General features: G+C 42.6%; 1 protein-coding gene across 2 annotated transcripts; it reads right to left on the minus strand.

Moving 5' to 3' along the window:
• On the minus strand, positions 1–26,407 carry LOC105702825 (carboxy-terminal domain RNA polymerase II polypeptide A small phosphatase 1). 2 transcript variants are annotated; one of them, XR_002762274.1, is made up of 5 exons: positions 26,161–26,407; positions 25,346–25,776; positions 24,819–25,004; positions 24,027–24,627; positions 1–1,179 (listed from the first exon to the last, which is right to left on the minus strand). XR_002762274.1 is itself a non-coding variant. In XM_012430698.2 (4 exons), the coding sequence occupies exons 1-4, from the start codon at positions 26,228–26,230 to the stop codon at positions 24,436–24,438; spliced, it is 879 nt and encodes a 292-aa protein (XP_012286121.1). In that variant the 5' UTR covers positions 26,231–26,407; the 3' UTR covers positions 23,192–24,435. The 2 variants fall into 2 exon arrangements, 1 of the variants encoding a protein (XP_012286121.1); XM_012430698.2 differs by lacking the exon at positions 1–1,179 and having other exon boundaries at positions 23,192–24,627.
• Positions 26,408–27,230: the final 823 nt, after the last annotated feature.

Raw genomic sequence — 27,230 nt, forward strand, 5'->3', positions numbered from 1 at the left:
TTCGAGATTATCAAATATATATATTTATACATATTCTTCGTTTATTAAACACAGAATCACAGAGCAAACTGGACATATCGAAGAGGGTTGGGGAATATTACATTTTCGTATTCTGCAGCCGCACCGATATCTCGAAGCCTTCCCTGATCGGTAGAAAATGGATGCGCAGTTAAAAAAAAAAAGAAAAAAAGAAAAAGGGAGAACGAAGAGGTCGTCAAGATTTTATAAAAATGTACTAAAAACGGGAGAGGCTCTGCAAACAACATGGCGGCGCGCCGCCTCGGTCGGAGGACAAACGATGGAAGATTTCATTCTATTTACAAATCAAGGCATTGTTGATCGCGCGTTTACGTACAATATATACCCTATATGCACGCGTCCACGTTCGAATCTCGTGGACGCACCTTGCATTAACCGTTTGAGTCCCAGGGGGTATTGAAAAAACCCTGTCAAAGAATCCCGAACAGCGCAATCACGCTTTCTGTAAATGAGTACGAGAAGACCCAAGCAGCGCGATAGCGCTTCGTTTATTTTATGTCGATGAATCCTAATCGGCGCGATAGCGTTTCTTGAATTGTAAGATGTATTATTTACATTAAAAGAAGGAGATGTACTTGGGTGAGTAAATCTGAGCGCGCGATTTCGACAATCGGTGACGCACCGCTAGTTGTTCACAACGCTCGAAATGTGTTGGGTTTTCTCGACATAAAATCTGAACAGCGCGATCGCGCTGCTTGGGACTCAAACGGTTAACTCACGCCGCGTTTCTTCGTGTTCCTTTTTATATATTTATATATTTATATATACCTCGTCGAGAGTGGTAAAAGTCATTTCCCCCGTGAAAGACAACGCGCCTCCGTCTGACCGAAAAGGACGCGTCGTAAAGAGCGTGGCTTATTAATTCGTGTCTAGGGTGTCACTCGGCCGAGTCTGTTGCGAAAGAAAAACATAAAAAGAGAGAAAAAAAGAACTATATGCCTTCCCGAGCCCATATGATTCATGTGGATTTCGTTAACTTGATTTTGTTTCCTTTGTCACCGGCTCTGCAACACAGCGATCGCGCGGAAAAAGAATCGTTGACTTTCGCGCGTCCGGATTGAACGGGATTGTTGTAAATCGACCAACTCGATCGTTTCTCTTTTTCTCAGCGACGTTCCGTTTCGTCTCCTTAACTGAGTACTGAACGAAAAAGAAAACCATTAGATTAAGGCGAGCCGAATTTTTAAGGGGATGTGAAAGTGGCATCCAAGAGCTCAATAGTTCATAAAACTTTTCTCCGAACTGGGTGTCTCAAATCGTTTCATACTTTAAAACGTGAATATGGAGACCCTAAGGTAGGTCCTGAAACTCGCGAAATGTCATTTTTTATACGCTATTTTGAAAATACCTATAAACGAATTTGAAAAGAATTGAAATTTCATGAGTTTCGGGACCTTCCTTATAGTTTTCCTATTCACGTTGTGAAGTTTCAAACTATTCGGTAAATCGGGTTGGGAGATAAATTTTATAAACTAAACCTCTTCGAAGCCACTTTCACATCACCTTAATCGCTTCCGTGACATTCGGCCCAGCACGTGTATTCGGATAAATCGAACGTAATTACGTACGGCCAAGTCGAGTAAAGTCTTCCCGGAAATGAAGGAAGACGAAAGAAATTACCTTCAGCGAAGTCGCGTTAATTTCAGTTTCTTAGGAACTAGGCATTGAACGAGAAAAAGAGGACTCGATTCAAGGGAAACTAAACCACTTCGACATATCGACGTCAACTCAGATCCAGTTACCGAATGACATTAAATACATCCATTAAATGCTCCAAAATTGGACAGATCATTTTTGGCTCGATAAGAATCTGCTCAATTAATTTGGACAGATGTACACGGGAAGTAATTAGATTCCCTTGAATTGAGTTATTCTCACATTCAGCCCGCCGCTTAAAGTACTCCTACCGGAAATTTTTAACAAGACAGTCAATTCCGCTGGAACGTAAATGAGGGAAAAAGCATATCACTATCCTTTGCGACGTAATTGCGAAGAAATCCTTCGTGCCGCGCTTTTAGATTTTCGTGTTCTCTCGCGATATTAACGCATTTATAATCTAACACCAACTCGAGTCATTTCCAAGACGCATTTCGGACGTTCCAGTGATCGGTCGCTGGAAATACAGTATATAGAAAGAATTCTTTCACTACAGTACCCTGTTAAGGTGAAGTGAAACACCCTTCACAGCAGTCGATTTTAATACAATACATTTTTTTAAGGGCATTAGNTTCAGCACTGTTATATTACCCATAACAATTACTTGTTTCGGATGAGATAATCCGTCCGGCGCCTCCCATGTGCCTTGGAGTTATTTTTTATGTTTCTTGTCCAACATTACTTATTTTGTTAAAAAATATATTGGAAATTTAAAGTATATACTTTGCAATAAACGGTCCATATAAATTTATGATAAAAAGATGACTTATCCTACGTGCAATTACGTTTTGAAACAGAGAACTCAATTTTTCTTTTCTTTTTTTATCACTTATACCTTTGTTATTTATGTAATTTTCAATGAATATAGAGAAATTAGCGTCACCGTTTTATTCTCTATTTTGTCCTTAATACCCTGCCTTTTGAATTATGTAAACATTGCTTTTCGTTTGGTTTTTATGAGCCTTTTTCCAAATCCTAGTAAAATCGTAAAATTCGGCCGGTTATCTTCACATAAGCACCTCTTTTTCGCCCGGCACTAAAAGGGTTAATTTCCGACACTCGTGTCAGATACTCGAATTGCCATACCAGTTTACGAAATGGTCAGAAATCGCACAATTGTGCAAGATCCGTTACCGTATATTGCGTTAGCGGGTATCAAATTCGACGTAATACTGTAGCGAGATTCTTTCTCATAGTGCGGTATTTCGACGAAAAGCAGGATTACATTGGTAGGTACAACCTCGACTTATTTGCGCAAGGAAACGAATACCGTAAACGCTTCGAGATAGACACGATTGGCTGATTTTCCCTCGCAATGGCAGTGCGCTTCCAACCACTCGACATTCCGCAACCGAGATCGTGAACGGCGTCTAGACTGTGCGAAGGGCGTCCCTTCAAACGAAAGATCGTCCGACGACTTTCGTGTCGGCAACGTGGCAATTCCATTCCAAGTTTGGCTCCTAGCGAGACAAGAATGGCTCTCGTGCACTCGGTCTTAACCAGTTAACTGTAATTGACGAGTATACTCGTCATGGAAAAGTGGCACGATTTTGTGTATTGACGAGTATACTCGTCATGGAAAAGTGGCACGATTTTGTGTATTGACGAGTATACTCGTCATGGAAAAGTGGCACGATTTTGTGTATTGACGAGTATACTCGTCATGGAAAAGTGGCACGATTTTGTGTATTGACGAGTATACTCGTCATGGANAACCGATCTAGCTCAACTGGTGCTCATATTAAAGACAAAAGGTTAACCTGCGTTTATATGGGAGCGATTTTCGATAAGTGGTCATTTTCATATAAAAGAGTGCTACGACATAATTTGAATGCTCTTTTAACACTTTGCCGTCCGCACGATTCGTAAATATTTATTCGCTTGGCGCCGGCAGCGCTAATTCGGATCACTTGACTTGTCGCCGGCCGTTTTTGACGTTATCGACACCACTGTGGTGTCGCCGGCCGTTGGCCAAAAGTTTGCGCACATCACCACTGTGGTGTCACCGGCCGTTGACCGCTAGTTTGCGCACGTCACCACTGTGGTGTCGCCGGACGGCATAGTGTTAATTAGGAAGGAGGAAATATTTCGCATACGAGTAGTAAGACCAACTCTTGAGGACTCTTCGAATTGGGTTCGGGCGAATTACTCGTAAGTATGAAGCAATGTTGCTGCTTGTCTGTGAAATGCCCGAACCAATGAAATGTTCGCTTTAGCAATTGTTAATTTTTTCTCCTGTCATGCTCTATATGGTTGTATCGATCTTCAACCCTCTCATAAAAACCGATAGTTTTATGTTACTTTCGTATACGAATTATCTCTTTCGCATGCTATGACCCATGCGATGTAATTCCCGTTTATTTTTGTTGTTTATTTTTTCTCCTGTCATGCTCTATATGGTTGTATCGATCTTCAACCCTCTCATAAAAACCGATAGTTTTATGTTACTTTCGTATACGAATTATCTCTTTCGCATGCTATGACCCATGCGATGTAATTCCCGTTTATTTTTGTTGTTTATTTTTTCTCCTGTCATGCTCTATATGGTTGTATCGATCTTCAACCCTCTCATAAAAACCGATAGTTTTATGTTACTTTCGTATACGAATTTTCTCTTTCGCATGCTATGACCCATGCGATGTAATTCCCGTGGCATCATTCTAATACGAAACCGCGGTGATCACTCAAGAATACCAACTGTTGAAAGTCGTATACGAAACTGTCAATTTCGTATGCGAAAGTTGATCGTATACAGTCGAGGATCGGATGAATCAACGGAACGTGACGCAACGATTCGAGAATTCCAAGGTTACGATCGTCTCCACGGTACAATGAAAAAAAAATATATATATATAAATTAAGAATGCGACAAGTCAGGTATTTCGGCTCGTTAAGGGGATGTAAAAGTGGCATCAGAGGGGTCGATCGTTCATGAAACTTTTCGCTGAACTGGGGGTACCGAATCGTTTGAAATCTTACAACATGAATATTGAGTCTATAAGGAACGTCCTAGCTCTCATGAAATTGCAATTTTTATACAAAATTTTTAAAATACCTACAAAGTGTTAAAAAATTTAAATTTCATGAGTTTCAGGACCTTCCATATAGTCTCCATATTCACGTTGTGAAGTTTGAAATGATTCGGTAAACCCAATTCGGATAAAAGTTTCATAAACGAAACCTCTCCGACGCCACTTTCACATCCCCTTAAATTCGAGTCAATTCGAGTCATTTTTATTGCAACTCGAGTTATCGGCACGAACGAGTGCGAGTTATCCACCCTGTTAAAAATATTTAGAACACTTTCGAGTGCGAATGTATATTCAAATCAGAAACAGCAGCATTCGGGATGAAAACAGGGCACATATATACTCCATTCCGAAGAACATCGTCTCTACGTAAGATGTGGTACAAAAGTATTAAAAATTACGAATAAGACAGTAAGATGAAAAAAAAAAATCGGTATAGATGTTAACAAATGTACCATAAAGCGTTTTTCTCAAAATGCATACAATTGTGTACATGCACGTGATCGAAAACCGGTATACAAAAGTACTCTAAATTTTGCAATCATGTCTAGTGAGAGTCGTATGTACCTTCGCACACAACTGTCTATAAATTCTCATAGTACCCGAACATTAGTATAAAAAAGATCTCAAAATGTCCTATACATGCCCTCTGAAATCCGTACACTCGTATACTAAGATCCCGGACACAATTGTACGCGATATTTCGAAATACTGTATTTTAAAGAAACGTAATACCATTATTTCGAACGCTTATTTTTAACAGAGTATTTATACAACACATAACACATATGTGTTATATGTGTTATACAATATAACACACATTTTTAAACAGAGTACTCGTACCGAGGTATCGACCAAATTCGTTAGCTCGAGCCATTGTTTTTCAAATTGTTTATTCTTTTAACGAGAACGCGTTCCGTCTTTCGCCGAATAGTCGATTCGAATTCAAACTCAATTTGGCAACGCGTTCGAATTCGAGTACGAACTCGAGATGAAGAAGCATTCGATTCGTCACGTCAGTAACATCCAGAAGCATGGAGAAAACGGTGCGGATAACAATAGTCCCAAGGGGAAAGCATTACGTCCAGACGGAATCACGAGAAGTCCCTTTCGTCGCGTGACCCAACAATGGATCTCGAACACTTCCTACTGGCAGAGGCGCTCTACCCTCGAATCGATAGCTCGCCTCTAATAGAACCGCGGGCTAGAAATAATACGGTAGAATTTCGAGGCAGTCCGTTTCTGGAATCGCGAGACAGGGAAACGGAAGCGAACCGACGACTATCGCGTGTCGGCCAATTATCCGCGAGGCGCGCCACGACCCATCCGGTCTGTTCGGCCGTGGAAATCAAAGAGCCTACAAGGATGAGGTTTGTTCATTTTGCCTACACTTTCTACACGTTTACGAAAAGTGTACACTTTAGCGTGTCGGCTAATTATCCGCGAGGCGCGCCACGACCCATCCGGTCTGTCCGGGCGTGGAAATCAAAGAGCCTACAAGGATGAGGTTTGTACGTTTTGCCTACACTTTCTACACGTTTACGAAAAGTGTACAATTTGGCGTGTCGGCTAATTATCCGCGAGGCCCGCCACGACCAATCCGGTCTGTCCGGGCGTGGAAATCAAAGAGCCTACAGAGATGAGGTTTGTTCATTTTGCCTACACTTTCTACACGTTTACGAAAAGTGTACACTTTAGCGTGTCGGCTAATTATCCGCGAGGCCCGCCACGACCCATTCGGTCTGTCCGGGCGTGGAAATCAAAGAGCCTACAAGGATGAGGTTTGTTCGTTTTGCCTACACTTTCTAGACTTTTACGAAAAGTGTACACGTTTACGAAAAGTGTACACTTTAGCGTGTCGGCTAATTATCCGCGAGGCCCGCCACGACCCATCCGGTCTGTCCGGGCGTGGAAATCAAAGAGCCTACAAGGATGAGGTTTGTACGTTTTGCCTACACTTTCTACACGTTTACGAAAAATGTACACGTTTACGAAAAGTGTACACTTTGGCGTTCGTTTTGACGGAAGTGACGCAGCGTCGCTGTTCGTTCTGCAAGGGCATCTACCCCGAGTGTATACTTTCTCTACCCTTTCTATCCACGATCCCAAGCAAGGGGCAAGAAGGGTAGCCCGCGGATTTGGCGGCAAATTTCAAAATTGCAAAGGCCAACGAACAGAAAAATACAAAATTTATGCTAACATCTCAACGTAATATAAACAGAAGTAATTATTAATGCATCTGCTTCATGTATAGAACGATTTAGCGATTTAGTTTTGTACATAATGTTTGAAACAATTTACAATAATTATGTATTACTACGTAACCGCGGTTGGAATGAACTAAACCATAATTATTCCCTGTTGTAGTTAAATCGTTTTTCATTCTACTGCAATAATATTCTGACCCTTATTGATCCTCAATATCTGAAATTCCTGAAAGGAATTTTCATCTTCTACAATTATAAGGTAATAGAACGAATTGTAGGATTTGAAGAAAACGAAGACAGCCCAAGAAGGAAGGCAGGAAGAAGCATTAAATTTTCGTATTCATCGTCGTCCGATACGGATAACCTCAAAATCGCGTACCGCTCTACTAAATCGATCATCTTGTACTTTCGTGAGGTTTCTGGCGTTCGGGACGTCGACGAAAGTGTATCTACCCTTCTGCACTTTTCAAGAAAAGTGTAGTACCCTCGTTACCCTCGAGGGTAGAAAGTGCAGTCAACGCGAGCAAACCTATGGAGGAGACATTGCTATAGTATGTGCATACGGTTGGGTACTAGAATGTTAGACAGAGAAAAGGACCTTCTCCCTTTACCTACATAGAGACAAAATTTGCCTCATAAAAGATCATGAAACGAGTCATAAGGTTGTTGCTTATGAGTCCTCATTTGAAGGTCATATCTGCAATACACGACGACGAACTAAAAATACTTAAATATGAAATAATGTTAAGTACATGCAATAGCTCAACGCCTGTACGTATATGTGCCCATAATTATGAAAGTGGTCTAAGTCATATATTTTTTGTTTCGAAATTACATTGAATTAATTTCGTTTGAAATAATATGGCGTGAAATAACTGATAAACTCATTTTTTTTTTAATTTTGACTTAGACCACTTTCATAATTATGGGCACATATGTACAGTTAAATTTATCCCATGCATTGCCGATAAACAATTGCCGCGCATATAGCTCAAATTTAAGCCATGGCGTGACAAATTTACCGCAAATTTTTCTTCAAATTTATTAGGTAACATGCGTACATATAATGCAGACATTTCATGCAGCGAATAGTCTGGAAATTGTTTGTAAATCGATTTTCCTCGTAATATGATGATAATGAATTTCTATTTGGGTAAGTTATTACTGGAAGTACGCTGCGCGCGCATATAACTATCGATGCCCGAAATTTAAGGGATAGGATGAATGGTAAAAAGAAAACATGCGAAGATCCTCGTTCCTCTCTGAGAAAGTTCTTTACATTGAATGAATATCAATTTGGTGCATTTTTTTCTCATATCTTTTGAATGGTTTTTTTTTTCGCATTTATGCAAACTAGGGCAGTCGCAACGCGCTACAGTATATGCTACACTTGCGCAGTAAAAACATCCGATAACATTTAGAAAGAGAAGGGATCTCTCTCTGTCTAACCTCCTTCAAACATCCCCACTCTTACCTATGTTCTCTTCGTGTCTATCAGCTCTATGGTGTAAATTCACCGGGCGTACAGAATCACCAGGCGTACAAATTCATTGAGTGTACAAATACACCGGGCGTGCAAATTCACCGGGCGTACAAATTCACCGAATGTACAAATGCATCGGACGTACAAATACACCGTAATCAATTCTGCTCCGGCATCTCACCTCCCGTGAAAAAGTACGCTTTTCACGCTCTGTCCGCAGTTCACGATCACGGTCACGGTGCCGCTAGTAATCTCGCTGGTTTAATGAATCGCCGCAAGGGCATCTCGCGTCCAAAGCGCATCAAGCACGACCGTCGAAAGGAAAACCCGCGAAAAATGACCGAGCGCCTTCCTCCTCTCGACATGCGCTGGTTTCGTGGCGTGACGATCATAAAGCGTAAGTATAACAAGAAGAATTGGTCGGTCAAATTGTTCGTCATCGACACCATATTAACCGTTTGAGCCCCAAGCAGCGCGATCGCGCTGTTCAGATTTTATGTCGAGAAAACCCAGCACATTTCGAGCGTTGTGGACAACTGACGGTGCGTCACCTATTGTCGAAATCGCGCGCTCAGATTTACTGACCAAAGTACATCACACCGCTCCTTCTTTTAACCGTTTGAGTGCCACGTGTCTTTGCTGTCTTCCCGTCCAAAAGTGCCAAGGAGCGCTTTTTCGCTTGTCTTATTCCCTCTCGAAAAGTACCAAGCGGCGCGATAGCGCTTGTTTTATTCCCTGTTTAACCACTTGCGCTACGATTTAATTTTCGGTTGCCGTGCCGCGCTCTACAATATAACATGAGGTATAACATCCGTACAACATACCCTATCGATTCTGAAATATTTCCAAGATATCGATGACGCTACGCGATGTCGTGCACTCTGGAACTGTAGCTCGAATAATGAACGATCCAACTGTTAGCCGACGTGCCGGACACGTCGATTTTGTTTCTGCGACAAATGCCTAACGACGTGGTATACATGTCGCTGGCAGTTTTGGAACAAAAGCATCTCGACGTGCGTGGTACGTCTTTATAGCGCAAGTGGTCAAAAATGCCAAGGAGCGCTATTGCGCTGTTTTCTGCTCTATACGGTAAGTGGTAATGTTCGACTGAATTTAAAATTCGTTCTTTTACCAGCTGTCTCATTCTTTTACTTTTACCTAAAATGGAATGGTGACCGTAAAGTCGCGCATCGACGGAAACCGAGCGTGTCGCGGTTATCGGCTTCGCAGCCTAGAACGCTGGCGCTGTTCGAGCGACACAGAAGAAACGCAAAATCGCTCCTTGGCACTCAAACGGTTAAACGAGAACCACAGATAACTTCAGCGCGATTTTACGGCCAATAAGAAAAATTTTCCAGAACATTTTACAGTCACTCCCGTCCGTTCGGGGATATAGTTCGTAGGTGGAAAAATGCTAACGTTTAGATCCACCTTTACATCCCATCGATTCGAAGACATCGAGTTTCGAGCGGAGTGCCTTATCACTCCATGATATCCCGGATTTGGCGGACTCGACGAGTGGGGCCTTTATCCGAGTTGAGGAAGGGCATCTAATCGCGTCGGCTAAAGAGTTGGCCTTCGGTGGATCGAGTATCGGTGCGAAACGGATTTTCGTTCGTCACCCTGCCGATAAAGTCGATAATATCGATGATGCAACAATAACGAGGCGTCGATACGCGCGATTCTACTCATTCGCGGCCTCGCCGGCCTTTCCGCGCCGGCGAACGGAAACGCATCCGCAAAGGGGATTTTCGGTGTAAGTCAGGCCGCACACCAAAGACGCAAGACAGTAAGCATGAATTGAAGCTTCGAAAAGCAAACAACAACCCTATATATCCGTGCGTATATGTACACAAATATATATAAGTGTATCAAGGCGAAATGCAAATGGCGCCCGAGGAGTTCCCTTTCTAAAACTTTTCTCCGACCTGGGTGCCAACGAATCGCCTGATATTTTCCCTGCATGAACGTGGAGACTAACAAGGAAACATTCCCAAGTGTCCGCCCCCGATCTTACTGATTTTCATATATGTTGAAGAACACAAAAATCTAAGACACGTGTTTTTTTATATCTGCAATGGTCCACATTTAAGGGGTGACACAACCCCCCCAAAGTTTGGCGAAAATTCGATTTTTATAATAATTTTCGTAGAAGCAATGGAGGGATTTCGACGAAACTTGGTATAAACGTATTCTGTATAAGGACGGTGAAAACACAACATTGTTCAGCAATGCTGCACCCCCCCAAGGAGGTGAACTACCCTTCAAGAGATATTTTTTTATAATATCTATTAAACAAGCATTCCTACTTAAGTCCCACTTACGCGATGTGATTACTCACAAAAAATGAAGAAACACGTGTTTTTTGCTTTTTGCCAATAAACATTTACACATCGATTGTAAACAATGAATGTAGGTGGTATACGGGTATATTTCGACTAGCTATATTAGATTATATCGTGACCAATTCATTGTACATAAATCTTGTGAACGTGCTTATTCCTCAAAATGTCCTTGGTTTTCATAGCATGCAATTATTTATAAATAAATTTAAAAAAAAGTTTAAGAGACTAAAATAGTTTCGCAACAGATCCGATGACGCAGTCATCACCCGTTTCCAACTAGTAATACAATCTCCTTCGTGAAACGGTAAAATTGGATTTTTACTGTTTTTACGATAATAGAGTTAGCGATATTCGTAAATAATTGCATATTATGAAAACCAACGACATTTTGAGGAATTAGCACGTTCACAAGATTTATGTACAATGAATTGGTCACGATATAACCCAATAAAGCTACTCGGAATATACCCGTATACCACCTACATTCATTGTTTACAACCGATGTGTAAATGTTTATTGGTAAAAAGCGAAAAAACACGGATTCTTCATTTTTTGTGAGCAATCACATCGCGTAAGTGGAACTTAAGTAGGAGTGCTCGTTTATTAGATATTACAAAAAAATGTCGCCTGAAGGGTAGTTCACCTCCTTGGGGGGGTGTAGCATTGCTGAACAATATTGTGTTTTCACCGTCCTTATACGGAATACGTTTATACCAAGTTTCGTCGAAATCCCTCCACTGCTTCTACGAAAATAATTATAAAAACTGAATTTTCAGCCAAACTTTGGGGGGTTGTTTCACCCCTTAAATGTGGACCATTGCAGATATAAAGAAACACGTATCTCTTAGATTTTTATTTTCTTCAACATATATGGAAATCAATAAAATCGGGGGCGGACACTTGGGAATGTTTCCTTGTAAGTACAGACCCAATACTCATGAAATTTCATTGTCTTTCGATTATCTCTCTAAACATTTCATTTTTTTCAATTTTTATTCCAAAAAACTGAAATTTCATAAGCGTTCGGACCTTGCTCAGGGTCTCCATATTCACGTGGAAAAATGTTAAACGATTCAGTACAGTTCGGAGGAATGTTTCATAAACGTTTGATCCCTTAAGATGCGATTTTCATGTCACTTTGAACGCTTTTCAAGGCATCCGCCGAGTGTTTACCGTATGCGTCTTGGCGTGCTACGCCCGGCCGATATATTCGCTAGATATATTTTCTCTTTCATTTCTGACTCGCACCTCGAATACTGAAGCTCCAACTCGAATTCGAGTTTTGCGAGTGCAACTCGACGTTCCGCGGATCCGTGACATTTCGGAAACTCTTACGTGTATCAGAATCTTCGTAAAAAGACGCGTACGCATCTGGACGCGAACGCGTACGAGGCAAGGCAAGGAAGAACAAGGATACAAATGTGGACGAACAATGGAGGAGCGGCAAATTTCTTGGGTCGGTTCGACATATGATTCGAGGCAGGACAAATGACATATATAGAAATTCCTCGATTGTTGTCTCAGATGATTTCATTCGCAAGGAAAAGTCCAGGTACACATAAGAACAGGAATCCGGACGGGGCATTCGTTCTACCTCGCCTTGCCTGGTACGTGTTCGCGTACAGATGTGTACTCGCCTTAAGGTGAAGTGAAACCCCCTTTAAATCAGTCGATTCGAATACAAGACATTTTTTTAAGGGTATTGGACCAAACAGTCCGAAATTTAGCCCCATGATCATCTAACAATTGTCCTGACACATTCGAAGTTTGGATTTTTCAAAACAATTTTTTAACAACCCAGACCAGAAACAAAATGACGTCGAGCTCTCATATTTCGATCAATATACAATTATCGAAGGCTCTGATATGAGAAACGAAAGGGTCAGGACAATTTTACGACAATTTAGAACACTCTGGTAATCGATAAACTCGCATTTGGACGGGATAAAGAAAGAAAAAGTGTTGTATGCGCTTCTATGCTAAAACGATGGGAATACGAGGTCTCGGAGTGAAAATTTAATCGACCTGGAATTTACAGATGGCGCAGGGGGTCTCTCTGCAGTCAATTAGAGCCCCAGAAAGCACGAATCCAGAGGATTTCTAGTTTTACTTCGATTTCTTTATAATTAATGTACGAAAACGACAGGTGGAGTATGCCATTTGGTACAATACCCAATATAATTCGACCGAGCTGTCGATATAAAAACGAACGTCGGCAACGTAGGTATATAGAAAAATCTTCTTTACGGACGTCGATCAAGTTCCTCGAGGTGTTTCACTTCACCTTAAGACATCCGCTTGGATTCGAACGCGACGTTCGCGCATATCTCGTCTGTTCGAGCCAAGTTTAACAAAGTTGCAGGACGGATTACCTGTAGTTCGTTCTTATACAATAGTAATAATAATATAATAATAAAGTTGAGCCGTCGTCCATTCCACTCGCCTCGACGAGGCGCTTCTCGTCGGCAGCGTTTCGACTCGCTCTACCTTCGAGGGGAATCCCCTCGATTCCTGCACCGGCTGTTATCATGCCTCGTGCTAAGTAATCGAGAAAAAAGGACAGTAACTAATTAAAAGGAGCGAGATAGCCAACGATACGCGTACGAGGCGCGCAACGCCGTTCCTCCAGGAATAAAGGGGAGCCCCCGAGGGCTTCGATCGCGACTCCAAGATTTCCGCGCGAGCGGAAACTCCGCTTTCCTTTGGACAGAACGAAGGCTGACATTCCGGTCGATCGGCTCAAGAACGCGGCGAAAAACACCGCGTCTCCTGGAGTGCGCTAAAGAGCGCTCCCGAGATGTTCGGAAATATGCTTTATAAAATTGATTGTTCGCCTCGACGCGCCGAGGGCGGTTCCAGGATCGCTCTTGTCCTCTGTTTCGCGATGATTCGACACAGCTCTTATGCCCGATTCTACCAACCTTGGTCATAAAGCTAATCCTCGGTTGCAACGTTCCACCCGTTCCCCCACATTTTAACGGCGGGTTACTTTCCATTAACCGCCGTTTAGCGGTATTAGATTAACCAGCCAAACTCCATCCCTTAGCTTCGGTTAATCGAACTTCAACCCTAAAAACTGCACAAACGTGAGAAAAATATTAATTGCATTGGGGATGTATTAACATCCTACGACGAAACGGACGAAGACGTTTTCGATTTTATTTACAATATCTTCATGATCGAAGTACGCTTGAAAATATTTTATATTAATTCTTAACCAAGGAACTTAACTTCTCGAGGCGCGCCGTATGTCAAAATAACTTCTTCCATGAAGCTTATGGGACTTCGCGTGATGAGAAGGGCGTATATCTATCTATCTTGCTTTCTACAGTTCAACTTACTTCGAATGGGGTATACGATTAGCTAATCTCGCTTTAAATAAATGTGGTGGAACGTTTACGTTTTTTTAACCTATCATTAACTTAGACGTTAACTTTAACCTACGGTTGGGTAGTCGATGATTTAACCGAGGTTGGTGGAACCGGGCATTAAAGTATGACGTTGCACGGTCGTCTTTCGGACCTCGTTAAGGTGAAGTGAAACCCCCTTCAAATCAGTCGATTCGAATACAATTTTTTTTAAGGATATTAAACCAAACTGTCCGAAACTTTGACACCTGATTACCTAAGAATTGTCCTGAAACATTCAAAATTTGGATTTTTGGAAAAAATTTGTTAACGTAGCCCAGACAAGAACTAAAATGGCGTCAAGCTCTCATATTTCGATCAATATACAATTATCGAAGGCTCTAATATGAGAAACGAAAGGTACAGGACAATTTTACGACAATTTAGAAGACTCTGGTAATCGATAAACTCGCACTAGAACGAGATAAAGGTCAAAAAAGTGTTGTGTGCGCTTCTATGCTAAAACGATGGGGATGCGAGGTCTTGGCGTGAAAATTTAATTGACCTGGAAATCACAGATGGCGCAGGGGGTCCCTCTGCAGTCAATTAGGGTCCCAGAAAGCACGAATCCAGAGGATTTCTGTAGTTTTATTTCGATTTCATTATAATTATTGTACGAAAACGACAGGTGGAATATGCCATTTGGTACAATACCCAATATAATTCGACCCAGCGGTCAATATAAAAACCAACGTCGGCAACGTAGGCATTTAGAAAAATCCTCTTTATCGACGCCGATCAAGTTGCTCGACGTGTTTCACTTCACCTTAATGCGGTTAATGCTCGGCTGCGTTAACGTCCACCTCGGTGAACGTTTACGTTCACAAAATACGCATAAGCCCTGGATTTTAGTCAGGAGGCGCCGCACGAGAATTAGGTCTGTACGCATCGGTGCATGTTACGCTTACTCGATTCAAATGCTTTAAATAACTCGCTTTTTCCCCGGCACTGAGAGTGGATTTCACCTAGAACGAAACTCTCGGTACCCTCGAAGAGGTGCGATCGCGACCACGGCGAGACTTCCACTGCCGAAGATATTTACAAGGAATTCCATCAGCTTATATCTGCGATTCACCGCACGCCCGTACATAATTGCTTTCGTCACACGTTGCATCCGACTTAACCCTTTCGCTCCGACGGGCGTATATATGTTACCGTGAATGACCGAAATTGGAGAATGTCGACTTTCACCGGTGAATGTCAACAGATACCAAATACGTCGGTGAAAGATCGAATATTTCATTACATGGTTGTACATTCGGACCCTCTCCAGTGTGTGCCGACAATCACAGATATTAGTGCATGGTGAATGTCAACATTTACCGGTGTAAGTCAGAAATAAGGGTATTTAGCAAATACTTCGGACATACACGAAGCGACTATGTGAAAGTCGACATTCTTCAGATTTCGGTGTTTCACTGTAACATATATACGCCCTGAAAGAATGACCATTCATGTACGAAGAGCGTACATATACGTTTATACCATATATACTTTTATTTCATACTTTACATGAGATACTTTTATTAATCGAGTATCTGGCAACGCTGCATGCCCTAAACAATTGACTACCATGAAATAAAACACTATCGACAAGACGATATTGTGTTTTGGTTTAACGATACTCAGTTTCAGTCTTCTTCGGAACATTGCCAGCGACGGATATATACCAGCAATTTATAATAGTAGTGATTAAAAGGTTTACACGAATTTATAATTCTAAAATAATTTTCTTGGCTTAATTTTAATGATTCACAGGTGAATACTCAATTTCTGCCTTTGTGTTAATATGCTGAGTTTTAAACTATTTAATTTTTTGGACCCATAAAGATAATAAGTCCGGTTAAACATGCCAGATTACATTAGTAAGCGTGATTTTCCACGATTTTTGTTGTATTCCATCGAATGTTTAAAGACCCAATTATGATTATAAATTTTTATATTTTATAAAGTAAGATGATGTTACTGAATATAATAAATATAACTGTAAAATTTGGAGAACAAAAAACGACATCTAATTACTTCGTGGTATTCCGTACTTCAGTGTTATTTACTCAGTAATGCGCTCCGTTCACAGCGATCACATTTCGACGCAAGCGCTCCGGAGCGAAAGGGTTAATAAGAGACATTCTCAGCGACGCCCTCGAAACCTCGGAAGACCGAGACGACCGGTAGGATCTTGCAAATTTAACGACAAAACTTTTAAATTTACTGCACGTGTCGCCAACTCCCAATCTTCGGATTTTCGACCGTTGAAGGATAACTTCCTTCCGACGTATATTAAATAAAACGTAGGCGTTCCCATGGAAACAAAAGCGACACCTTGTTGCTAAAAGGAGGGATTTATGCATCCTTCCCAAGTTGGTTCGCCGTTTGCGAGGTTCGCAGCTACGAAATAAAACAATTTACGGTAAAGACTGCACCGAATCGAATGGACACGGTAACACAGTCATAAGCAAAGAATTCAGAAGTCCCATAGGAGCTCAGATCCTATGTTAGCGCTTGATGCTCTAAAAGTTAGTTAACAAACCAGAAGTGGGGGTAAAAGAGAGATCGCATGTGTTAGCCAGCGATATCTCACATAGGGGAGGAAGAGAGACGCATATAGAAAGTATTGGGGGTAAGATAAAGAAAGAATGCAATTCGCTGTATATCGCCATAGGATTAAGAGAGATGGAGAGATGATTACAGCGCCGCCATCCGTTGGCTAACGTACTATTTATCGAGCATCGAACGTCCGTAGCCTTCTGGGCTTCTATGGAGACTTCTGAATCCTTTGCCATAAGCCTGGCCCTCGATGCGTGCAATTCGATTGACTAAAACTGACTTGGCTCATAGACAATTACATGGAACGTTTAAATGATCTCTTAAGGTGAAGTGAAACCCCCTTCAAATCAGTCGATTCGAATACAACAATTTTTTTTTAAGGATATTAGACCAAACTGTCCGAAACTTTGACACCTGATCACCTAAGAATTATCCTGAAACATACAAAATTTGGATTTTTGGAAAAAATTCTTTAACTTAGCCCAGACCAGAAACAAAATGGCGTCGAGCTCTCATATTTCAATCAATATACAATTATCGAAGGCTCTGATATGAGAAACGAAAGGGTCAGGATAATTTTACGACAATTTAGAAGACTCTGGTAATCGATAAACTCGCATTAGAACGAGATAAAGGTCAAAAAAGTGTTGTATGCGCTTCTATGCTAAAACGATGGGAATACGAGGTCTTGGCGTGAAAATTTAATTAACCTGGAAATCACAGATGGCGCAGGGGGTCCCTCTGCAGTCAATTAGGGCCCCAGAAAGCACGAATCCAGAGGATTTCTGGAGTTTTATTTCGATTTCTTTTTAATTATTGTAGGAAAACGACAGGTGGAGTATGCCATTTGGTACAATACCCAATATAATTCGACCCAGCGGTCAATATAAAAACGAACGTCGGCAACGTAGGCATTTAGAAAAATCTTCTTCATCGACGCCGATCAAGTTGCTCGACGTGTTTCACTTCACCTTAAGTTAAAATAAAGTAAAACCTTAAAAATCAAGTCGTGCTCATCAATTGTTATAAAATGCCTCTACGTAATTTACAAAAGTCAGAACCGATATCTAGCAAGAACAATGCTGCATAGCAATTCCTTCCCGCGTGTCCAGGCTTACACCGTTCCCTTTAACCTCTAAATTACGGTCTTTGCAAGCCTGTTACAATATCGCGGATGTCGACGTAATTCGATAATATCGAGGACGAAATGCATCGTGATTACGAGAGGAAAGGATTTAAAATGTGAAGGAAGAAAACGCGACCCTGGAAACCCTCCGAGGAATCCGCGCGGTTATCGCCGTACAGAGTTGCAAACGCACAAAGTTTACATAATCGAAGGAAACACTTATTGCGCCATCTCTCTTATGCAAGGTGGCGAGTAATTAAATGATCCCATTACGTCGATGTACCACTAGAACTGCGATCGCGACAAGAATAGGAATTTACGGCAACGCGCAGTAGGTTCCTTTTCACGTCCGATAATTTACAAGAAACAATCCCGGTGGCCTTTACCAACAAATCAAATGAAATCAATGATAAAAGCACTGGTACGTCTCGTCGACGTATCGCATACGTCCATCCTCCAAAATGCGTCATTAACGGTCGATAAACTATTAATAGATTTCAGAGGTACTCCATCAGAACCCGTTTTATTCATTGTACTTAAACTTCGTACTTTCGTTGTGATTACGCGAATCCCGGTTAAAATAGCCTTTTTGGAAAAACTCGAGTTCTACAACCGTAAATAATATTTTCCGCACTTATAGAGGTACGCCCCCTATCAGGATACGAACAACATTTTTATCCTTTATCGGGGTATCAGATATCACACAACATACGCAACTGTGTCGCTTCCGGTTAAGTATTTAACGCGACACCTCGAACACGGTACAGCTACGAATAATGCACTTGTAATGGGATGTATTTAACGAGCGACATTCTCGTGAACGCAAAAGCAGTGATCGAGGTTCTAACAACTCGGCAACTCGTTTGAAAGTATAGAATAAGACTCCTTTAGTAGTGCTGCAATCATTGGGATGCAATATCCTGGCTTTAAAGGCCCAGTTTACTCCACGGCAGGATGACGCAATACCCAGGTTCACAGTTGAACAATAAAAACTGGAAAGCGGTGATTTAAAAAACACGGGACAAAAACACGGCGCAGTTTGAAATCAAATAGATCACCTACGTCCGTACCTTAGTGTCTCGTTGTAAAAGAAGCACGACACTATTCTAAAAACCTCCAAATAAAACCTTTATTAGATCCTGTGGGCATCTATTTGTGCCCACAATTATGAAAGTGGTCTAAGTCATATATTTTCTCTTTCGAAATTACATTGAATTAATTTCGTTTGAAATAATATGGCGTGAAATAACTGATAAACTCACCTTTTTTTTTTTTTTTAATTTTGACTTAGACCACTTTCATAATTATGGGCACATTTATCATCGATACTATTCGGAAAGAAATGCCACGCTGGCGAAGACAAAGCCCTGTAAAGCCAGGCCTCATAAGCCACGTTTAAAAAATAAAATTCCATTAAGCAGCTGCTACTTAACTCTTCTAGCCATATAAAATTCTTGACAAGGATCTTTCTTTGGTCAAATCATTTCTATTCGACTGTGGAAGTCACACTTTTTAATCGCGAACGGAATGGATCCTTTTACTTCCGAATTAAAGCGCCGCCAAAGACGTGGCGCTTAAAAGTCCAACTAATTGCCCGGGAATCTGGTCAGTTCTTTGAAAGAACTCTTCAAGGAATAAAAATAAATACCGAGTAAAGCCATGCGCGTAAAGACCCTCGAGAAGGTCCGCCAAGTTGGCGGTAACCAAAGAATTCAGAATCCCATAGAAGCCCAGATCCTATGTTAGCGCTTGATGCTCTAAAAGTTAGCTAACAAACCAAAAGTCGGGGTAAAAAAGAGATGGCACGTGTTAGCCAACGATATCTCACGTACAGGAGGAAGAGAGACGCATATAGAAAGGCGAGTATTGCGTGTAGAGTTTGAAAATTCTCGGTAACATTAAATTCGAGAAGGTAACTGTGAAACATACCGTAAGTTACCGGGAACATTGAGAATTTAAGAGAACGTTAATTTTGTTATTTATACTTTAGGTTTCTTCGTTTAAATAACCTTTTTTTTCTTTCAATCAACTTCAAAGTTCAACCTAAAGAGTAATAATTACTATTAGAAAATATTGATTATAGGGTGGTATTTACCTCCAGCTAAAAACATTCACGTATGTACAACTTCACGGAAAATTCCATGCGATTTGTTTCAAACGAACTGATATTTCATTCTGCGACGAAGCGAATGGGAGGTTTTGATTGGCTACGGAGAACGTACAACGGAAATTCCCCTCTACGATGTTTCTCTATAGCTAATCGAAACCTCTCGTTCGCTCCGTTGAAAAATTCAAATTCTCATAATTTCTCGATAAAAACGGCTTTGGAGAAATGACCGATAAGTTACCGGGAATTTCTCATCGTTTCTGACGTAACTTACTGGATATAGAACTCTAATTGCGTGTAAGATAAAGAAATAATGCAATCGCTATATATCGCCATAAGATTAAGGGAGATGGGGAGATGATTACAGCGCCGCCATCCGTTGGCTAACGTACTATTTGTCGAGCATCGAACGTCCGTATCCTTCTGGGCTTCTATGGAGACTTCTGAATTCTTTGCGGTAACCGCGGATCCGTAAGAGCGCTCGTCGGCCTCGGAGAAAGCAGCGTAGCTAAACTCAGAACAAACTCGGCTGATAGGATATCCCCTACGCAGGGTATTGTCCCTGACTCGGTTAAAACTTTCACGTCGACTTGGCGCGTTTGCGACCCTGCGACGCGCTTCAAATTCTAAACGTCCTCAGGAAGCGTTAAACAGCGACGCAACGAAAATCTAATCGGGCGCAAATCGATACGATTTTTATCCAGACAGAATGAAAATAAAAGAAGAACGTGCTCGTCGCCAGTGGGAAAATTTTAATCTTGATATTATCGGCCAGATGAAGTTACGACTTATCATTCGCACCTTAAGAGCTACCGATTAAAACGCCGAGTTCTCGAATCCTTCCCAACGATCTCTCCGCCGGACTCGAGTTTTTAAGGTGAAGTGAAACCCCCTTCAAATCAGTCGATTCGAATACAAGAATTTTTTTTAAAGATATTAGACCAGACTGTCCGAAACTGACACATCACTCCTGATCGTCTAAGAATTGTCCTGACACATTCAAAATTTGGATTTTTCAAACAAATTTTTTAACTCAGTCCAGACCGGCGTCGAGCTCTCATATTTCGATCGATATAGAATTATCTAAGGCTCTGATATGAGAAACGAAAGGGTCAGGACAATTTCACGACAATTTAGAACACTCTGGTAATCGATAAATTCGCATTTGAACGAGATAAAGGTCAAAAAAGTGTTGTAAGCGCTTCTATGCTAAAACGATGGGGATGCGAGGTCTTGGCGTGAAAATTTAATTGACCTGAAAATCACAGATGGCGCAGGGGGTCCCTCTGCAGTCAATTAGGGCCCCAGAAAGCACGAATCCAGAGGATTTCTGGAGTTTTATTTCGATTTCTTTATAATTATTGTAGGAAAACGACAGGTGGAGTATGCCATTTGGTACAATACCCAATATAATTCGACCGAGCTGTCGATATAAAAACGAACGTCGGCAACGTAGGCATTTAGAAAAATCTTTATCGACGCCGATCAAGTTGCTCGAGGTGTTTCACTTCACCTTAAAGACTTTGAAATAAGTAATCGCAGTCGATTTCGTCGCTGTAGGGGCGATCACTCGAAGCGAGGCACAGTGATATGCTTTGGCACGATCCTCTCGAGTGAAAACATACCGTGTTCTTAAGTAGATAGCCACGCCAGAGATAGGGCTCTCGATATTCGACACGTTATGGAGCTCGTATTTAGATGCGACTCAAAGGAAACGTCGCCGATCGAGGAAGAAACGAATTCGCCGACGAGCAGGTGACGAGCGCTCATCGCTGTACAATATCACCCCTGATTATCTCCTTGAAATAACTCTCACGAAGCGTACATAGAAAATGAGTTTGGAATTTATTCCCTCGAGCTACCGACGAATACTTGCGTTTCGCGGGAACTGCGACGTGTTTAATCAATTAATAATTCCCCTAAAGTATTTCAAACGATGTAAGGGACTATTATAGCGTTATACTGCAAAGACTTTACTTAAAGAAATTCAAAGAGCTCGGTAAGTAGTTGACACGTTCAAATGTTTTCTCCTCCAAAATTGCAGTGCCTATCGTGACGAGTAAAACGTTCCTTCGAAGGAAATTTTTCTACACGAATACTTGCGTTTCGCGGGAACTGTGACGTTTAATCAATTAATGATTCCCTTCGAAGGAAATTTTTCTACACGAATACTTGCGTTTCGCGGGATCTACGACGTGTTTAATCAATTAATAATTCCCTTCGAAGGAAATTTGTCTACGCGAATACTTGCGTTTCGCGGGAACTGCGACGTGTTTAATCAATTAATAATTCCCCTAAAGTGTTTCAAACGATGTAAGGGACTATTATAGCGTTATACTTCAAAGACTTTATCTAAAGAAATTTAAAGGGCTCGGTAAGTAATTGACACGTTCAAATGTTTTCTGCTCCAAAATTGCAGTGCCTATCGAAACGAGTATTCCGTAAATAATCGAGAATAAATTCCAAACATTCCTTCAAAAGAAATTTTTCTACACGTTCAATTGTTTTCTCGTCCAAAATTGCAGTGCCTATCGAAACGAGTATTGCGTAAGTAATCCAGAATAAATTCCAAACGTTCCTTCGAAGGAAATTTTTCTACACGTTCAAATGTTTTCTCGTCCAAAATTGCAGTGCCTATCGAGACGAGTATTGCGTAAGTAATCCAGAATAAATTCCAAACGTTCCTTCGAAGGAAATTTTCTACACGGCTACTTCAAAGAGATACTCAGGTCTGTGCACCATATATATATATATATGTATATATCCGATCGATCGGACAATCGCGTCACGATCGACCGATGATTTGTAACGTTCGAACATAATTCCTGCCGTGTCTTCGCGTTCACTCGCACGTTCGCCGTGGTTCATCCCTCTTCTCATCCTCGCTATACACCTACATTTGTACACACACGTCATACATGTCGCATACATACATCGCGCAAGCATTCGGTACACCCAAGCATACCTAACGCACGTACATACTTTCGTGTCGCGAATCAATTGTCATTCGAAAACCTACAGGCGTACAAACTGCCTCCGGCGTCCTATATATTCTGAATAATAACGCTCCTAAGCTTCGATATGCAGCTGGGAAATTGTAACCTTCCTATCACTCGATTCGTCGTATTGCTTAAAAATGATGATCCGATATGTGCCCATAATTATGAAAGTGGTCTAGGTCATATATTTTTTCTTTCGAAATTACATTGAATTAATTTCCTTTGAAATAGTATGGCGTGAAATAACTGATAAACTCACCCTTTTTTTTTTTTTTTTAATTTTGACTTAGACCACTTTCATAATTATGGGCACATATATTGACGCAACAGCCGAGGAAGCGCCGTGTCTTTGTAAGTGCGATTGCGTTGCGAAGCATCCAGTCGGACGCCAAGCATCTCTCGTATAGTCAAAGTAAGGCCAGTCCTGAAATCTCAGCACTTGGGAACAAAAAGCGGTATTGGTTACATGGATCGCGTTATCGATCGCTGATATCGATCCGGCACTCCTAGGTGTTCACCCTCGATATATAAGCGATAGCAATAACAAATCAGAAATCACTGTCAGCGACGAGTTCTACCGAACGATCGGACAAGCCCAATCTTTGAATGTATACAGTTAACACACAGGGTTCGGTATCCGACCTCACATGTACATAAATATACATTTTACGGAGAAAAAGAAAAAGTTAAAAATATATAATGTCAAAGGATCGGGAATTTCGTCTTTCCCTTCGTTCGAAACGTGAGACACCGAGTTCACTCTTGACACAGTTACAATTGAATACGGTTAAGAAGAACGGAGTCCATGGAAGTATCGTCAAATGCGAATCACCCGATCAATTAGTGACGTACTTTTGATCACAACACGCTAAATTTCAGGACTGCGAATTGGCCGTGAAAGCACCTAGGTTGTAAACCGTTAAAGGACTGCAGAGGCACATACTTCTGCCATACGCAAGAAAATATTAGAGGCACATTGTCCATCTCTCTTTCGCTCTCTCTCTCTCCCTCTCATTCGTCTTGATTCGCTCCGTTTATCTCTCTCTCTCTCTCTCCCTTTCTCTCCAACTACTCCTACCTCGCTTCCTTTCCCGGTTTGACCCGCGAAGGAAAAAGCGGTCCGTGCTGCACCGTGCGTAGGGTTTAAGTGAAAATCTTCGCCGATTCTTCTCTCCTTTGCGAACTCTCTTGAATGGTCACTGTTCACTGTCTGGCGATTAACGTGACCGACACCGAGTCACGCGAGTCCCATGTCTGCGTCTGGACAGAGAGTTACACCTTCCCAGTCACCGGTCACTATTCGTATCTTTGCGCCGCACCACGAGTGCATGCGTCGTCGACACCAGGCAAAATCGTACGATTTAGCTGGAAGTGGCCGATCGTTCATGGCGCAACAGACGAGCGACGCCAGGAAGCCCGATGAGGATCCTTCTTAAGGTGCATCGAGGAGCGATAAGACTGGCCAGGGAGCCAGGGTTCCGGCGTGGCTAGGATGCTCCAAGTGGTCCTGATCCGGGACTGGGGCTATACTGTACCACCGAAGGTGTCTGGTTGTATGGATGATTGCTGTTGCACAGTACCGTGTAAATGTTCTCCACGTTACTGAGCTTCTCGAAAAACGGAATTAAGTCCAGTAATTCCGAATCCGTCATGTCGTCGAACCAAGAAGCAACGGGTACCTGTACAAAAGATAATTTTACCACGAATGCACGACTATACAAGGGCACCGGATAGAATTTCATGTTTCAAAAAATAACATAACGTTACTTCTTGCCGTACGCTCTGTACTTTAAACGTCGATGTAGCAGGTCTGTTTCTAAGCGGTGCAACTCAATAATAATAATGATCTCAGGAGTAATAAAAGTCTTACCGCATTATCTGGGTGAAAGATGTAGCTGGCTGGACTATTGTCGACGATAATAATCTGCTGGAGATCTCTGCCTAGTTTATTCAGATCCTTGACGTAAATTCCACGATGAAACACACAGGATTCTCTGAATAATCTCGCTCTGAAGACGCCCCACCTGTCGAGTAGGTCCGCTACAGGGTCGGCATACTGTAGGCAATTATTACAATTACACTTTAACGGCCCTATTATGCTTCGGAATACACTTATAGCTATTGAAATAACCAGCCTTCGTAATAAGATTTCATAATTTTAAGACAAAGTTATTTCGCCGTTTGCAAGTTATTACGTCGTTACTTAACAATTGACCCTATAACTCGGGCAACTTTCAAGGACATAAGTAACCGAATCGAATTTCAAGAAATAGCAGAGGTTTGCAGATTAAACGAATATGCAAAAACTCCAGGATTTAAATCAAAGGACCACGTTTGCTGTACCAAACGACAAATTACGACTATACCGTATCCAAAGTCAAACGACGGATAGCTTACCTTCGCCAGGCTCGCGGTGAACAGTACACACTCATAGAGTTCTCCCATCCTCTGCAAGAACTCGTCGACGTAAGGCCTCTTTAAAACGTACACTTGGTGTACCGTTCCATCGATTTCCACAGGGACGACGAAGTCCGCATTATTGATCGGCTTGAACGAACTGTGCACTAGAGTCTCATCCAAATCGATCACCATGCACTTCTTATGCATATCCTGGTGTCGAACAGGGGGAAGGAGGAACCGAGGGGATCCCGTACCAGGAGGCGGAGAGCCCCTTCCGTCGCCCTGGAGGGAGCTAGCCTTGGAGCTTTTGGAGCTGCTTCCCCGACCTCTGCCCAGACAGCAGAGGAGGGAGCGCAGGAGGCCCCGGCCTCGCGGCTTCTTCCCGCCGACGGGTCCGTTGGACGCTTCATTCTCTCGGGGCAGCTGCGCTATTTCAAGAGAAAACTTTATTATTTCTACCGGCGCGACCAGTTGGCGAGGAATCCGCGGGACGGGAGTACCGCAACGGCGCCGGGACGGGCGCGCGCGGGGACGGAGGTCTACGAGGGGCGTCCAGGTCCAGGAGGAACTCGGCGTGGCGACTCGCCAGGGCGGGGAGCGTCGGGACTCGGGAGAGGCGGACGCCGCCGGCGTCCGGGAGGAACGACGGGGATGGCGACGCGGGGCGACCGTCGACGTGGGTGGCCCCGGGGCGGGAGCGGACGAGGCGAGGGGCGACGGACGATACTCCCGTAACAGGTGCAGATTCCGTCGAGCATCTGGAAGAAATCGGAGGGAGCGGATTCCGTCGTGCCTTGGGATCGGCTACCTACCTTTCTCGCTGTTGAACTGTCCTAGCTCGTCATCCCGCGACACTTGGGTGATAATGGACGATGCGTCCATTTAAACATTTGTTGAGAGTCTCGAGCCCGAGCGTGAATTCCGTGAATGCGCGCGGAGTACTCGCTACGGGCGCGCGCGCGCACACACTCATGCACGGACTCTCCGGGGCCTACACTGGTGCGCTCTGGCGTACACACCGGTGCGCCGCGACGCCTCCGTGTGTCACACGCGACTCGACCCTCGAGTTGGCTCGGCGGCTCGCTCGGCTATGCTCGGCTCGACTGGATCGGTGCGCGCGCGCAGACACCACACGTGTGCGAAGGGACGCGCGCGCGCGCCACCGCCCCCTTTCCCCCGGCGGACCGCGCGACCGCGGCGCCTCTGGCGACTCGCGAGTGCAGCCAAGCCTGGCCGTTGGGCGCCGGGCGGAGGCGCAGGGAGTTTCTCGTACGCGCGTATATATACCAGAGATGAGTTGGTATATACACACACTGCGCACGAGCTCCTTCGAGTGCACGTGCACGCGAGAAGCCACGCGAGCGCAACGGAGAGGGAGGATCAAGACTCGAGGTTAAGGCGATTTGAAGGGGACTTTTTACCCTGCGAGTTTACCGACATCTCAGTTTCTCACCATTTTCTGACACTTCGTATTAACCCACGTAACTGTCAGGAATTCTGACGTGTGCCCGCATTTCTACCAGAGTTGTTCCTATACCGAGGAATTTACGTAACTCGATAACGATTTCAAATTACATAACAATTTAATTCTATACTATTTGACAGATAATATCGTTAGTTTATCTCTTGTCGGTGATAACGAGGGAGCACCTTTAATATTCCATTTGAAATGGTAATAACACAGAAAAACGCTGTTCCAGTATTGGAGACAATTGGCGTGAATAAAGAGAGCCATAATACTAACAAATGTTGGTATTTTTATTTCAAAATGTATTCTTTAGAGACAAAAATTCAGGACGCTATCATACGTGGAATGGAACTGTACAATACAAATGGTAATGTTTCGATTTCACAATTGTATCTGATGAGTTGAAGAACACTC

This window comes from Orussus abietinus, unplaced genomic scaffold (assembly GCF_000612105.2).
Source record: "Orussus abietinus isolate OABI.00-Male unplaced genomic scaffold, Oabi_2.0 scaffold628, whole genome shotgun sequence".
NCBI lineage: Eukaryota > Metazoa > Arthropoda > Insecta > Hymenoptera > Orussidae > Orussus > Orussus abietinus.

What these genes read in the sequence shown, in the direction of transcription:
- LOC105702825 (XM_012430698.2), bottom strand. Translation starts at nt 26,230, where the DNA reads ATGGACGCATCGTCCATTATCACCCAAGTGTCGCGGGATGACGAGCTA. An exon ending in TCACCGCGAGCCTGGCGAAG is followed by an intron (nt 25,005 to 25,345) that starts GTAAGCTATCCG and finishes AATTGCCTACAG; the next exon opens with TATGCCGACCCTGTAGCGGA. An exon ending in TCTTTCACCCAGATAATGCG is followed by an intron (nt 24,628 to 24,818) that starts GTAAGACTTTTA and finishes TCTTTTGTACAG; the next exon opens with GTACCCGTTGCTTCTTGGTT.